Raw genomic sequence first — 16230 nt, forward strand, 5'->3', positions numbered from 1 at the left:
GGGTGGGTGGAGATATAGTTTCAATATATAGAATAAGAAGAATACACTTGTATACTGTTGATCCTTATCTTTTCTTTTTCTTTTTCTCTTTTTTTTCTTTTTATTTTTTTCCTTTCTTTTTTCTTTTTAGTGTAACTGAATAGATTAAGGAATAGAGAAATGCACCATAGTGAGAAGTAGAGGAAAGGAAGAGGGAGAAGTAAGGAGGGAGGAAGAGGGGAATGTAAGGAGGATGAGATGGGAAGGAGGGTGAGGAAGGCAAGAAAGGAAGGCAGGAGGGGAAAGGGAAGTAGGAGGGGTGATCGTTGGAGGGAGAAAGGAAAGTTGGAGGGGGAGAAGAAGGGGTGTATGAAAGTGATAGGTTGGGTTTATGAGTTGTGTTTAGGTTGGGGTTTTTCTTTTCTTATTATTATTATTGCAAATATCCAATATATAAGTGAATGTACAAAATTGAAAATGAAAATGAATAAAACATTTAAACACAAAAAACAATGCAAACAAAATAATATCTGACGTTCACTCCTAGCAATAGTAGTAAAAGGCACAGGTGTGTAATACTTTCATTACATAATATTTTCCTCAAAAATGTAACAACTCTGTTATGTTAAAATATTTTTTTAAATGCTGGTATTTCTGATTTCTTGTAGTAAAGAATTGAATGTACAACTTTTTTGTACATTTAAGTGTACAAAAAAGTGTACAAAAACATTTAAGTTTTTCTAAAAGTGGATTTCATTCCTTCAGCTGATCTGAATTCAGAATTGAGAAAGTTAAATGAAGCTTTTATTTATTTATTTGTTTGTTTGTTTATTTGCATACTGCCTCTATTCTTTTTGCAAATAACACAAGGTGGAAACACATCTGACATGCCTTCCTCTTCCTACTTTTCTCACAACAATTCTGTGAGGTAAGTTGTATTGAGAGATAATGACTGGGACAACTTGTTTTATTAGCACCATTTAAGAATTCAAAATATAGTGATATAAATGTCACAGAAGAAACAATTCCTCATTAAATGGATCAATCTGTCCTGAAAAAAACAAATGAAATTTCCTCACATCATTAATATTATTCCAAAACATCTAATATCCAAGAATAGAAGAGCTAACATATGCTATCCTCAGAATTCCAAAACAGCAGCACTTAAATAATTTTGTCTTTGACTGGGCTAAAAGCCCACCAAAGCAGTACACAAAAGTAAATAAATTGCTTTCTTGAGAAATCGGCTAGCGGAGGATAATGTCAACAGAACCTAACAGAGATTTGTTCAAACTGCTCCAACAGATTAAAAATCCAGGGAATAATGCAAACATGAACGTCAAAAATTTCTGGTGCTTCCATTCTCCCTAGTACTGAAATGAAATCATTTAAAAAGAATGTGATTCATGTGTCTTAACCAAACATTCAGAAAAAAATGGGTCGAAAACATTAATAAAGAAGAAACAAGTAATAACAGAAATAGCAATAGCACTTAGAGTTATATACCACTTCACAGTGCTTTACAGCCCTCTCTTAAGCGGTTTACAGAGTCAGCATATTGCCCCCAACAATCTGGGTCCTCATTTTACCCTTTTGGAAGGATGGAAGGCTGAGTCAATCTTGAGATCAATCTGGTAAGATTTGAACTGCCAAATTGCAGACAGCTGGCAGTCAGCAGAAGTAGCCTGCAGTACTGCACTCTAACCACTGCATCACCACGGCTCATATAATATTGCTTCTACAAAGTCTTCTAGCCATAAACCTGTGGAACTTTTTTTGAAGGTGATTACAATCACTCAGAACAAGAGTGACCCAAAGGATATAGTATTTTCATTTTGAAAAGGCTTGGACTGCATTAGAGAGGCTTATGGAGGATCAAACTACTAATGAATACTAACATTAAGGACTATTTCCTATCTCCAACCTTATAGGCAGCATGTCTTAAATATTGGCTGCTGAAAGCAACTGAAAGGAGGCTACTAGTCTCCTGTTCATATTTCTGACCTTGCCAAATTCATCCAATTGACCACTATGTGACATAGAATGTTGATCTAGATACAGTAAGGCTCTTTTATAGAGAAAGACAACTTCTAGAATAGAACATTGTCAGTTTCCAAATTGTCTGCTAACTTCTCATCCAATGGCAAGATACCAACTTTGATAAAACTCTTATTTGGGCACTGTTCAGCCATTTGGACAATATACCACATCTAAAAATGAGACAGAGTCTGCCTTGCCTTATTTCTACAATTTTATGTTTGAGTTTAGTTCACCCATGACTATGTCTGCTAACATTGGCTTTTTGTTCTTGTTAACTATCCTACCCTACTTTATGTTGCCTTTCCCTCATCCACATGAATATGGCTGCATTTTGTCATCCCAAGCTATATGGTAGCTTTTTACTCATAGCCCCATACTTTATACTTTACTTATCTCAAAATCTTCTATCTCTCTTGAATGTCTACCTATTTTGCACATCTGAATTAAGCTTTTGTCCAATTATTTTAACATTACAAAGAAAACAGAAATACGTAAGAATAACAAATGTATCTTCCAAGGCAGAGACTAAGAACATAGCATGAAATACTATTTCATTATTAATTGGGTAAATATTCTAGCTTCCTAGAAATTTCTTTCCTGAAAAAAAGAAGAGATATGACCAGCCTCGGAAAACCTAGTGTCAAACACTTAAAAAGGATCTTAAGATTGTTAATGTGCCTTGGGACAATACCGAAGATGCCATGAATGATCAGAACTGCTGGAAAACATTTGCTGCCCAATGTGCTCTGCATAGAACCTGATGATGACAATGATGATCAGCTCTAGATTTATATGGACCGTTAAATACAGCCCAAAGACATTAAAAGATGTAAAAACTATGCATTCCAATAATTCATCCTTTTCCTTTTTGTTTGTCTTTAAGTGAGTGTTACATTCCTTGTGATTACCCAGACAAGTCCCAGCAGAGGTAGATTAGAACTCAGGTCTAGCCACTGCCCTGGATCTCTTAACTCATTCTATAATAGGCACCCACATTTGTGCAACACTGACATTTACTGCAGAGAAGCTTTCGAAGATATATCCCCTAAGACTTTGTTTTGGTGTTAAAGGTATAGGTTCCCCTCGTACATATGTGCTAGTCGTTCCCGACTTTAGGGGGCAGTGCTTATCTCCCTTTCAAAGCTGAAGAACCAGTGCTGTCGGAAGATGTCTCCTGGTCATGTAGCAAGCATGACTAAACGCATGGAACGCTGTTATCTTTCCACCAAAGGTGGTTCCTATTTTTTCTACTTGCATTTTTACATGCTTTCGAACTGCTAGGTTGGCCGAAGCTCACTCCGTTACGTGGCACTTGGGATTGTTTTGTTGTTGCAAGAGAGTTCAAGGGAGAGGGGGGGGAGGACCTCTGCAGAACACCCTCTTTTTGAAAAGTGAACTAGGGTAACCTTAAAGAAGAGAAGTTGGCCCTCCTTGCGTCCCCGGGGACAGCGCACAAGTAATGCAAGCAAGGCCAGCAGCAGTCTAATCTTTTGTTGTCCCTCTGGGATCCGTCGCAAGAGCGCCAAGTTGCTGTTTACTCCTCCAAGTGCAACGCAACGCCGCCTCCAAGCATTCCGCCTTTCGCTCTCGGCGGGAGAACCGTGTCCAGCTCGCCAAAGAACAGGCAACTAGCGAACGGGCCGCCCCCTTTTCTCCCCTCTGCTGAGTCGCTGAGCCGCCCAGGGGCGGTCCTTTCCAAGCCGGCCATCCCACCTGGCTCTGCCCGCCTCTTCCGCTGGTGAACCACGGCGAAAGCCTACCAGGCGCTGCCGGCTTTTGGCCAGTGGCAATTGCTCCCCTTGCCTCGGCGGGATGGAGCAGAGGCTGGCCGAGTTCCGGGCGAATCGCCGCGCTTCCAGCTCCCCGACTCGCGTTGTGCCCGCTTCGGAAAAACCTGCCGCCACCGAGACTGGGGACAGGGCCTCAGCCCAAGCTCTGACGGAGGTCGGTGCGTTTCTACGCCCCGAGAATGGTGGTTGCTAAGTTCCCCTTTGCATTCCCCACCCCCACCCCCAGTCCCGTCGATTTGGGCAACGGCGCCAGGCGCATTTGGCAAGTACTCCCGTGCCACATCCCGTCCGAGCTAGTCCTACGATTGCGTCTTTTCTACCTACCTGTAGGGGGCGATGTTGCGTATAAGAAAACTTAACGCTAGGCTAGAACCTTGTTCCTGGAAGGAATCCAATGATACAATCCTGACTTGTGTAATCCCCCCCCCCCCCCAATATCTTAGATCTGCCTTAAAAGTCTCCCATACCTGGAGCCTGTGTGGACAGGTAGTTGATAATGGGCAGGTAGACGATAGTACACAATTTTTGCTGGGCCTTTCACCCTCCCCCCCCCAGTGCCCCAGTTGTTTTTGATTTCCTGGTGGTCTCCAGAACTAACCAGGTCTAACCTTTTTCAGGATCGGTAGAGATCAGCCAGATACTGCCACCTTTGAAATTGTCTTGCCCTTTGGATTTCTCCAATGCTATAAAAAAAATGGTGATTGTCCCTGCAAAGATTCTAGTTGTAAATTGCAACATCAGAAGTCATGAAAACGTGCAATTCTTTCAGAAATGCACATGTACAGTACTTGTTTTTCTTGCAAAAGGAGTTCTGCTAATTCTACATTTCATCCAGAGATACACAAGAAGAGTTTGATGCTCTTCTTCCCTTTTATGTTTTTTGTTGGGACTACATCTATACTGTTTCTAAGCAGGTGGATAGGCTTGATTGCTAATAATTTGCATGTGGCCAAGCAGCATGGCCAGGTGAAAATCTTTTTGGTACACTTATATTTCATTAATTATGTTAGTTATTAAATGTATATCATTACGGTAATAAAGAGAACAGAGTTGAGACCATGTGTACTTGTGAGAACAAATAGGTTGCATACTGTAGTTCCTTGGGATGTCTGGCACTGAATACAGGTAGTTCTTATCAGCTGCAGGCTACAGTTCTTGTATGTTTTTTAAAGGAAAATGATCGAATGCCTACTATGAGGCCTTTTGCCCAGATATCTTAGATGGTCTGATTTTATGTAGCATTTCAGTCTTTTATAGACATTAGGTCCAAAGCAAGCCACTCTTATTATACAAACAAATGTGATGTGTATCCAAAATGGTATCATGCACCATGCTGTCAGTCTGCAGGCGATAACATCTTAGAAAGCAAGTTAGTAAAAATTTAAATCAAAAGTTATGATAAGCTTGTAGGCACTGATAGTCTACTACTTACTATTGATGGCTGAAAGGATATAAATTTAGCCTTGTACTTGATTAACACTTGTCTGACTAAAGAGCTCATAGCCATTTAAATAATCCATGGTTATTGAATAAGCACATAAGAATGAGATCTAAGCCTTGTTTTCATTATACTATAATGGTAATACAATATATTTCCTTATAATGAAATGTTACTAATTAATGGTACTACAATATATTTGCTTCTAATGAAATGTTACTAATTAACTGACTTTTAATCTAGCTTTGCTCCAGTACTGCCTGTAACAAGAGACTGAATTTAATATTTATTCTGCCATGGAAGAGAAAGAAATTTTAATCTCAGAGTTGTAGGGGAAAGTAGTAATTCGATTTAACACTGTGGTCACAGTGCAGTTTTCAAAAGTTCTCAGGATTTTTTTTTATAAGTGCTATCCCAGAAAAATGAACGTGACCATTTTCCAGCAGCATGCACTCACTTATATGGAATAAATAAATATTGGAAAGAGGGTCTTCTTTTGTTTAATTCCATGCATTGACCTTGTTCCTCCAACATGTTAGAATTGCGTCAGTGGAATGATCAGTGTATCATGGGAACACCAAAAAGGGGTCAGTTGGTCCAGCCAACTAAATCCTGAGGTTAAAAGTGGAGCCAGTTTTGCATATGGTAGAATTAAAATCCACCCACACAACTATTCTATGAGAACACCACAACTCAGAGCTTATTTGTTTAAATTTTTCAAGAAAAATCCAAGCCACCCCTTTACAGAATTCATTACAATGGCCTAACAGCACAGAACATACCTATCAAACTTGAATGACTGTGGCCAACTAAACAACAACTGTTGTGTGGGAGTGGCTAGCAATGGAACAAAATCTTGCTAGTACTTTTCCAGTGCCAGGACTTGTAGGAGTTCTTGGAGAACAAGGAAAGGATTCTGTATGCCCCAAATACAAGTTGGGCTGATTTCATTTGGAGAATACAGTCCTGAAAGTAACCATGGAGGATTTTATAGGTTTAAGCCAAGAATTTTAAGTACTACCACATTAGTAGCCAGAACAGGGCCTGTAGTGTAGATATAATGTGCCTCCAATGCTGGGTGTTAATGAACACAACTAAAGTTCATTGCTAAGTAATAGCTATCAATGAGGAAGGAATGATGTTAGGTGTGCTTAAGGCTGGTAACTTGGTTTATTCCTAAAAATATTATATAAAGATCTAAATGGCTTAATGGGCAGAAGTCAATAGTTGTTTACTCAACTTTAGAATATAAAATTGAATGATCAGTACAAAAACAATACATTGAAATGGCTTGATTGTATAGAAACCAAATTAAGGTATATTGGAAAACAATTATTTGAAAGAAGTGTGAAAGTATTAAAAGCAAGGGCAAAAACTGAGAAAGTTGCAGATACGTTTTTATTATGCTTTTCAGTAAGGTCATGACAATCCAAATGTATAATCCAGTTATTTTTGTTTTATTTCCCAGGAATCTGGTCAAAGATCAGAAAACCATGATGCCCAAATCATTACATCTCCTCTGCCATGGTGGATCCATTATGTACTCAAGAAAGAACTCTTCCTCAAATTTCTTCTCTGGCTAGTCCTATTTGGACTTTTTGTGGAACTGGAGTTTGGTTTGCCATATTTTGTCCTGTCTATGTTTTACTGGATCTATGTAGGAACTCGTGGTCCTAGGGAAAGGCAGCCTGGAGAAAAAAGTGCATATTCTGTATTTAATCCTGGCTGTGAAGCTATCCAAGGAACTCTCACAGCAGAACAGTTTGAGAGGGAATTACAGTATCGGCCTTTACTTGAGAGATAAATAGGACTAAAATTTATTATTGTATGCCTAACCTCCTCATGAATTACAGAGAATAATTTGTTCAATTTCTTGTGATATTCTGCAACATTTTTTTATTTTTAAAAAACACTGAAGATGTGAATAGTGTTTCTAGTGTTAAGAGAAAGGGTAGTTATTTAAAGACTTAGTCAAACACCCATTGTTAAGCTTTTTGAATATCCAGATAGATAAATAAAATGAATAAAAGTTTATCCAAATAGTTGTTTGAATGTTTCTAATGAGAAGCAGGTTTGAAAATAATGGGGTACCTATAACTCTTAGGATATTGGAGAATCCAAAAATTGCAAAAATGTTGCCTGCTCCATTTTTTTCACAAATCAGTTTAGGAATATTCAGCACACTTTCTTTGACTTTGAAGAAGTCTAATTCAGATTAGTTCACAAATTATGAAACCCCATGATTTCAGTAGGTTTGCTTCACATTTATATTAGTGTTTTGCCATCTCATTATAGTATTTTTTGAAATAAGAAGAAACCAGAAATATTTACATATTGATCTTTACAAAGGAAACTAGTTTCTGATTTAATCTGAATGTTGCCTGTACTTGACAACAATGGAGTTTTTCTGCAATAGGATAGCAGCCCAATATAGAAATTCTTCATTTGTACTAGTCTCGTCGATAGATTATAGACTTTTGCATATCGTCTATAATTTTCATACAGCCTAGATTAATCTGGTAAGATTTGTAAAATTCAGCAAGTTTAACTAAGACCAAGTGTGTAATTCTGACATTTAATGTTATTTTAATTAGTAGTTTATACATGACCAAATTTTTTTCTCCAAGGTTATTGAGATTCCCAATTCCCATTCTTTTTGTAAGTGGTATGAGCATCCTTTTCACACATAAACAGTCTAAGCCTTAAATATATCAAATGAATGTGGATCAGTTTACATTTGTTCAGTGATGGAAGTTATGACAGTGCTGAATGAATTGGTCCTCAGAGTTCCAGCCATCCCAGCAACCTCACATTCATCGTGATCTGACACAACTGGTTGCCCAGTGCTCTGTGAACTTGTGATTGCCATTTGCAAATTTCCCTGCTGGCTTCTCTATTATCTTCCTTGTTCCCTTCATCTCCTAGCTTACCTGCTTGCTGGCCTGGGACTTAAATGTTCTTGCTGGCTTCCCCATTGATTGTGAAAAGCTGGCAGAAAATTACCTCACATAAGGACCATGGGATTCAGTTAATGGGAGCAATTTGGAGTGCAAGGATTACCATTACTAAGAAACATGGGCGCTCTTTATGATTACATTGCTTAGTGATATAATTTCCCAATTACCATTGCCAAGGACTACGAATAATTTGGATTTGTTTGTTCGTGCCTTTGAATCTGTCATGATTCTTGGTGACTATATGGATAAGGCTATTCAGTTTTCTTGGCAAGATTTCAGAAGTGGTTTGCTATTTCCTCCTTCCTAGGCTGAGAAAAAGTGAGTGGCCCAAGTCACCCAGCTGTATTTTTTAACCTGGCAGGATTTGAACTCATGGCCTCCAGGTTTTTAGTCTCGAGCCCATAACTACTATAACCACTCTTAATTTAGAGAAATACTTAGTAGCAAAATGCAACCTCAGTTTTCTTTGCAGACTTATAAATATAAAACTTGAAAAACAGATGAGCAATTAAAAATCCTAATTAGGCTAGAATTCTTTTCCCACAATGACCAATCATGTTAAAAAAAAATATATATAGCACCTATCTTATATTTCTCCTACAACTCGGGGCCTTTAAACTGCTGTCTGCTGTGAGGTTCAAGATTATACAATGGTAATACTTTAAAAAATCTGCACTGGTTACTAGTTGCTTATTAGTAACTAGTGTTAAGATTGACCAATAAAATCCTAAACAGCTTAAAGTTCGAAGAGAGATGTCTTCTGCATCCCCCCCCCCCCCGCCCTGAATATGCAGTGTTTGAGGTTGTGTTTGTCACTTTTCTCACATTTTTGGATAGTCTATATAGACATATACTGTACATATTGTCTAAACACCTGAGAATAGGGATCAAGCACAAACATACTTTGCCAGGCTTTTAATTGCTGGTTTAGTATTCTGTGTTGATTTATACTTTTAAATGTTTATGTTTTCTGTTTTCAATTTTATTGGTTACCTTCGGTATTCACTGGTTTAAAATGGCAGGGTGACAGTCCAAGTCAAATCTAATCAAATACTATAGGAGGTGACAGTGTAGCCATTTCACTATTTGTTCTGAATTTGTTCAGTCACCTCAGAAAAGGGCGGCATATAAATGAAATAAAATCAATCAAAAAAATCAAATTACTCATTCACTCATCACTTCTTGTGACACAAATTCTGTTGCTTGATTGTGTAGTGTGTAAAGTGTTTCCTTGTTTCCCAATCACTCTTCCATTTGCAGTTCTATGAATTGCACTGCAAGACACAAGTTGTTTTTTCCTAGCTCCTTGGCCATTTCTTGTATAACTTTATTGCATTTATATAATTTCCTTATTTTTTCTTATAAGTAGAATATCATCTCTGTTCGTTAAAACTTTGAAACAACTTAGTAATTAGCTGCACTTTCTATCCTTCCATTTGCTTGATAAGTTAAAACCTATTTTGCCTCAGTTTACTCAGTCTAAATGTTAAAGTACTTGATTGCTTTAACAAATGATTTTGCATTGATTCCCTTTCCAGTCTTTTGATACAGGAGCCATTCTTTCATCCTCATTAGAGCATATTTCTTATTTGAGTTCTTCAAAAACTCTTGGTAGCAAAAATATGATTTCCTAATGCAAATTAGTCAATCGGATTTGGAAATTAATCATTTACTGAAGTACACTATTGAGTTTCCATAGCAACTTTCCACTTACATATTAAATTTGATAGCACAGTACTTAACTTTTTTTCTGTTCTGATGAGAACATTTAGTTTATCAACAAAACAGTCTGAAATAGCAGCTTTCTTTTGACAAACAATAGCTCTTTAGAAAAACTCCATTTTATTTCTGCTTGTTAAGCTCCTTCTTAAATATAAATCCAATGTTAAGAGGAAGAATAATCAGAGCTATTATCTATGGAAAGGTTTGCATGACCCTTTGGTTTATATTTTCTGTGGATTTACAGGTTTCATTTAGAATTCATTAATGTTCTCGGATTTGAACATTTTGAGTTAAATATCCTGTTTTTAATAAATCCCTCAAAATATTTTGCCATAATTTGATATTGAAATTATAGTAATAAAAATAATCAGAAAAATCTTATAAAAGAGCAGATGATGCTTTTCATTGGTATAATTAACATTTCAGGTCGAACTTCTAGATAATGTCTCCATATTAATGTTAAAAGCTTAAGTAGCCTACAAATAGGCAAAAGAAATTATAGTACATTTGATGAAGCAAATGAGATGGGTACCAAGGGTCTAAATGTTTGTAAACAAAAAATAAAATAAAATTGTATATCGGGTTGCCAGAGAATTAAACATTGTATACGAGTTGCTGCAGTAATTTAAACCATTGGATTGAGACCTGATTAAGTCAAACGTAAATGTAATCCTATGAAACAATTATCCAAATTCAGAGGTAAATATGTATAATCCACTTCTAATATTCAGTGGCCAAAATTATAATCTGGCATTAAAATTGCAGGTTTAAAATATTGCTTAATTTTCTTGTTGAATTACTAATGCTTCACTGGATTATATGTTTTTTCCCTTGAAACTACAGAAGGGGAATTATATTTTGTTAATAACAAAGCAAGATGTCAGCTAATAAGCAGACTAAAATTATATTTAATTTTACAGAGGTGGGCCAGCATGAAAAGCACAAGGAACTTTATTTAGCAGCGTCTATGAGAAATAGATACTAGCTTCTAATGGATAAAAAATAAATAAGGGAAACAGAATTAAATAGGGTATGGCAGGAAGCCTAAAAGTATTGCTAATTACCTACATTTTACCAAAACATGTAAGGTTAATCCTGCCAGCCTCATACCATAAAACTATTATCCTAATTCTAAATTTTTGAACATTTATTCAAACCATTTACTTAACTCTGTAGCTGGATTCAACGCTTGACATTTCACCCTTTTTAAAAAAAATGATTTTTATACTGCTTAGCTGAAAGTCATATGGACAATTTGAAATCTCAAGTACAAAGTCCATCCCAAGGAAAAGAGAGAGACAGAACATGTGTGAATGGGGCTAATTTTTCAGAATATTTTATAAGTATTTTTTTTAAGTACATGCAATATCAAACACTTTCTAAACATGAGTCAGAGAAGTAATAATAGAAACAAGGCATTCACTCATTTTTATTAATCCTGAATATATTTTTAGATCCATCTGCAGTACAAGCAAGTTCCATACCTCAGAAGCTGCAGTATTTGTATGTATAAACTATCAAATGCAACTTTACTATCCATACACCTTGATATAGAGTCACAGTGAGTAAACAGGTTGCTGGTGCCTTTAGCTGTTCAATGCATATAAACAAGCACTCATACAATACAGTACAGATTCTGAAACAAAGACATTTTGGATACAAATTGATGTGTATATTCCCTTTCTTATACCCATCTATACTAATCTGGTGAGTATTTTAAATAGATTGCTTGCAATCCCAAACATCTTATTTCTCAATATTTCTGCACCTTCATATGAGAAATAAAAGAAAATCTTGCCACCCCCACCACTACCCTCACAGCTAAATCAAGTTCTTGGAAGAGTTGCTAGCCACATTTAAAGGGTACTAGGCAACCTGTGGGCCATTTTTGGTCATCATTTCAAAGTCATTTCCTTACTGAAACAGAGAAACAAAATAATACTAGCAGGCAAAAAAGAAGTGGAATGACTTCCAACTTGTTGGCTTCCCCATTGAGTTTCTGGGGCACTGGCAGGAAGTGTCAGAAAGCCTTCCTTACTAACATTCCTATGGCTTCCCTATTTATTTTGCTTCTGGGAAGCTTGCAGGGAGAAATTCAGTGGGGAATCCAGCAGGAAGTTGCAAGTCCAGGACCAGCAGGCAGGTAAGTGAATGCTGCTGGGTGGGGAAGGGAATGAGGAGGTGCATAAGAGATTCAGGGTAAGTCAGGGAGGGTGCATGAGTATGGAAGGATTGGGAAGGATGCACAAGAAGTGCTGCACAGGTTGTGGAAGATGCACAGAATTGCAGCGTGGGTTGGGAATATGTGCAGGCGTGTATGAATGTGGCATGGGTCAGGGAGAGAGTACAAGAGGGGTCATGGGTTGGGAAGGACACTCGGGATGCACAAGTGGTTGGCATTGCATCAGCACAAAGGAGCTAGGGAAATTGCGTGGATAGGTAAGATCTGAGCAACATGCAAATTTCTCTGCTGGCTTCTCCATTGTCTTGTTGGAAGCCATCAGGAAGCCTTGGAAATAAGGATCATGTGACCCTGTCTGACTCTGGCAGTTTAGAGCAGCAGCAAAAAACGAGTTGAAGTGGTCACAATATACCCACAGGAGTAATGAGCCTCTACATTCTGTAAATTTACCCATCTGAGATACCTTGGTTCAATAATTGTTGCCCTATAATGCACCATTTTACCCAACTGAAGGTTACAAACAAACAGACAAGAGTTTTAATAGCACATAATTATCTTCAACAAATGAAAAACAGCGAACACAAGATAAGAAAATGCTTGAGCCATATAGAAGAGCTACACATTTTTAACAGCATTTTTCCTTCTAAATGTAAATTCCTTGGAAAAGGTCTCTCCAGGTTAAGGTGTATGTGGTTAGGCAGTTTTTGCTCTATTACAGGATTCCTAGGGAAGGTTCCCTTTGGAATCTGCTTTGATGCTGATAGGTTTCCATCAGGTTTTCCTTGAGCCCTCTTACATTAACCTAGGCCAGCATGGTTTGCATTACCTACTGGGAGAGCCCAATTTGGGATTTGCAAATGGTGATCAGATCTTAACTGAAATGGTGAGAAAAACAGATGAGTGAATAAACAATTTTCCATTTGAATCTAAATCATGTTTCATTTTCATTTAGAAATAAACTTGCTACCCACCAATTCAATGCATGTTTTTCATTGATCTATAATCGTTTCTTCAGGTTGAAGAACATATTTGGAGGGGCACTTTGGAGGATGCCTCGAAGATCAGGAGAGGACAAATTTTTGAGACACATAACTATCTTGATGCTCCAAAACAATGAATTAATGGGTGCTTCATGAATTGTATAGTGCTGTGAATTACACATACAGGCAATTCTTGCTTAATGACAGTAATTGGGGCCAGCAATTCTATACTAAGTGACATAATAGTAAAGCATAAAGTCATATGACTATACTAGCTTATGACAATTGTTGCAGTTCCAATTGTCATTAAATGAATCCCATGCAATTATTTGGTGTACTATAATGTGCACTATCGTCATTTGCCACCTCTTGCTGGCTTGCCCACTGTTTTTGCTTGTCAGAAGTCAGTAATTGTCACAAATGGTGATCACTTGAACATGATAATGTTGTGGTAACTGTATCTATAATGACCAGTCTTAAGTCTCCTCATTCAACATAGTTGTAATTTTGAATGGTTAACTATAAGTATCACCAAAAGAAACCTTTTTACGACCCTGTAATTTGGAGTACAGTTTTCTGACATCACACAGTTAGCAGCAGATATTTTTTCTTTGCACTCTATGAGAGAAGCATTTGCTGCTACCTTCCAAGTGGGAGCCAAGAGTGCTCACTACTAGGCCACCATGCTGCTCCCCTATAATGTCCCAAGGTGCTTTTTCAAGAGGCAACTGGACTTTCTGGATCACTGAGAATCTCCATAGACATTGCACCCATCTATTAAGTATCACTGAAGAATATAAAATCCCTATGTGAACTTTTAAGTCAGTGTGACAAAATAGTAAAGCTGTTGAGCTATTATCAGGAAGATACAGATTCATGTCCATCCTCAATTTTAGAAGCTCATGAGGAGACATTAAGTCAGTTTTGCCTCAGCCCAACCTACCTCCCAGGATTACTGCTACTGAAATTGGAGAAGAAAATGATATGCATATTTCCTTGAACTGCTGGAAATATATTTGAGGCACAAAATAAAAAAAATAGTTTTACTCCTCAAATAGTCTTAGAAAACTAATATTCAACTATCATAATGCATTTTAAAACTCAATTTAAATGTTAAAATTTAAGTGTTGGATATTCCCCCGTTGATAAATATTTCTGAAAATATCAAATTATTTTCCACATCTCTTGTAGTCTTCACTAATTAAGATCTTATATATCCATAATTTTAAAATCTGGTGTTTTAATTAGGAATTATACGATAGGACATTTTTCTGCAGTTCTGCAATCTCCATTTTCCTAATAGTGTTATTTTAGCCATTAAATCGCACGGCAATTTAACAGACGTTAGTCACAGGAGGAAACAAATAACTGAGTACACTCACAGCACAATTTTACTTATGAGAAGGCATTATTTAAGCAGATTACTAATGAATGCAAGGAGGAGAGCAGCTTTATAATAATTAACTTCAGCTAATCATAAAACCTATTTAGGTACTTATCTAGGACTGTCACAAGACAAATTACTTGTCTAGAAATAGGATGAATGTTCTCATAATATGACCAGTTTATCTTGGTGGTAAACCTGGACTATTTATATATCAAAGCTTGTGGCTGACTTTAAAGCATGTGATGTTGTACCACTTTTCTACAGAAATAGTGACGTACAAGATTGAGTCAAGTCTCTTACTTTCAAAATCTGTCAAAAAATTGCACCAATAATAGTTTTAAATAGCATTAAAATCTATAAATCTCTGAGAATGAATATAAGGAACGATACAAAGTTTAATTAGAGAAAAACATGCAAATACAATTTTTAAGGTCCATGAATTATACAAAGTCAGTGGCTAATCAGTTATATGAAGTATCTACCTATAACTGAAAATTACACTTCCATTTCTGTTTCTGTGGGAATAAACCTTAAACATTCTTATCGTTAAACAGACAATTATAGGTCTGCATTGTAAATTTGAGTCAATCACAGTCAATCACTGTTGTGGTGTTTAAAGTGATGATGTTACAAAGAGTTTGGTAGATCCACTGTTCCTAGAAGTGAGTGCACAACTCCATATATCATATTTTGAAGCCAAAGGAATTTTAGATTCTGCCTGAACTTCAGGTTTTGAAGGTAGATTTTCTGCGGTCAGTAGAGTAGGTTATATTGGGCACAATGGTTCCAATGATCATCTACTTGTAAGCCACACAAATCATGGACAGGGGCTCTAACAGAGATGTAACATAGCTGTCATATGGGGAAAGTTTTTTTATGTCTTGTATATAGCATTTGTAGAGAAGCATTTTGCAATTAGAAATTAAAGTTGTGGGACTGGACTATAGTAACAACAAGATATCAAAGTCAATAGTTTTTCCAACAGATATGGGGATACAGGGGTGAGGTGCAGCCAGCGCAATGACTGAGTTGATGAAAGTGCTTCTGAGCTTTATGTATTCTATGATGGTTTTTAGCTGGTTTTTTTTCTTGTTCTTAAATTGCAGTATTGTTCTTTTTATGTTTTATATTTGTTTTGTTTGTCATATATGTATGATATGTATGTATGTATGTATGTATGTATGTATGTATGTATATTATATGACACTAATAAATTATAGATTTGAAAAAAATAACCTGTTCATGCCCTATTACATACTACAGTGGTTGAAACATGAATAACAATCTATTAAACTTTAAAAAATCCAGGATCAGAATGGCTACAAACATTACTATTGCCATATTCTGCTTGCCATATTCTGCTTGAACTCAATAGCATATATTTTCTGCCTTTTTTTAAAAAAAGTAAAACAACATTGGCACAAAACAAATTCAGTTTTGCACGGTTTTTCAAATTGGCACCAGTAGCCATCTTTTTATTCTGATGAATGTTTTGGGAATGATTAACACCTTGAAATGGATTTACTAATAGCAGAATATGGAATTTATATAGTTTTAATTCATTCCAACTGAGGTCCACTTAATTACTCAGATTCTGAAGATTTCTCGGCAGCATAAATGCCAGCAAACTTTCCTATTGGATTGTGAGCTGACCAAAGTGCTGAAATTATAGCTCCAATCTCAACTCATTCAAATCATGTTTCCAGAAGACAGAAAAAAAGGCTATGGTCACATAAAACTATAATGTGCTGAATG

General features: G+C 36.7%; 1 protein-coding gene and 1 long non-coding RNA gene across 2 annotated transcripts in view; one reads left to right on the forward strand and one right to left on the reverse strand.

Annotated features, from left to right (window-relative positions):
• LOC148044983 (uncharacterized) overlaps window positions 1–3484 on the reverse strand; it is a 57258-nt gene extending 53774 nt beyond the window's left edge. Inside the window, exon 1 of the long non-coding RNA XR_015697152.1 lies at window positions 3426–3484. This is a non-coding gene — a long non-coding RNA (uncharacterized LOC148044983). The remainder of the gene's footprint in view (window positions 1–3425) is intronic.
• Window positions 3485–3722: 238 nt separating this feature from the next.
• On the forward strand, window positions 3723–7289 carry SAYSD1 (SAYSVFN motif domain containing 1). Its single transcript, XM_087717916.1, has 2 exons — window positions 3723–3963; window positions 6716–7289. Exons 1-2 carry the CDS (start codon window positions 3832–3834, stop codon window positions 7049–7051), a joined length of 468 nt encoding a protein of 155 aa, XP_087574042.1. The 5' UTR covers window positions 3723–3831; the 3' UTR covers window positions 7052–7289.
• The last annotated feature ends 8941 nt before the right edge of the window (window positions 7290–16230 follow it).

This window comes from Thamnophis sirtalis, unplaced genomic scaffold, assembly GCF_051295495.1.
Source record: "Thamnophis sirtalis isolate CommonGarterSnake01/CBP01778 unplaced genomic scaffold, rThaSir2_p1.2 scaffold_6, whole genome shotgun sequence".
Classification (NCBI taxonomy): Eukaryota; Metazoa; Chordata; class Lepidosauria; order Squamata; family Natricidae; genus Thamnophis; species Thamnophis sirtalis.

Coding starts and splice junctions, on each gene's coding strand:
- SAYSD1 (XM_087717916.1), top strand. CDS start 3,832: ATGGAGCAGAGGCTGGCCGAGTTCCGGGCGAATCGCCGCGCTTCCAGC. Junction 3,964..6,715: donor CAGCCCAAGCTCTGACGGAG/GTCGGTGCGTTT, acceptor TTTATTTCCCAG/GAATCTGGTCAAAGATCAGA.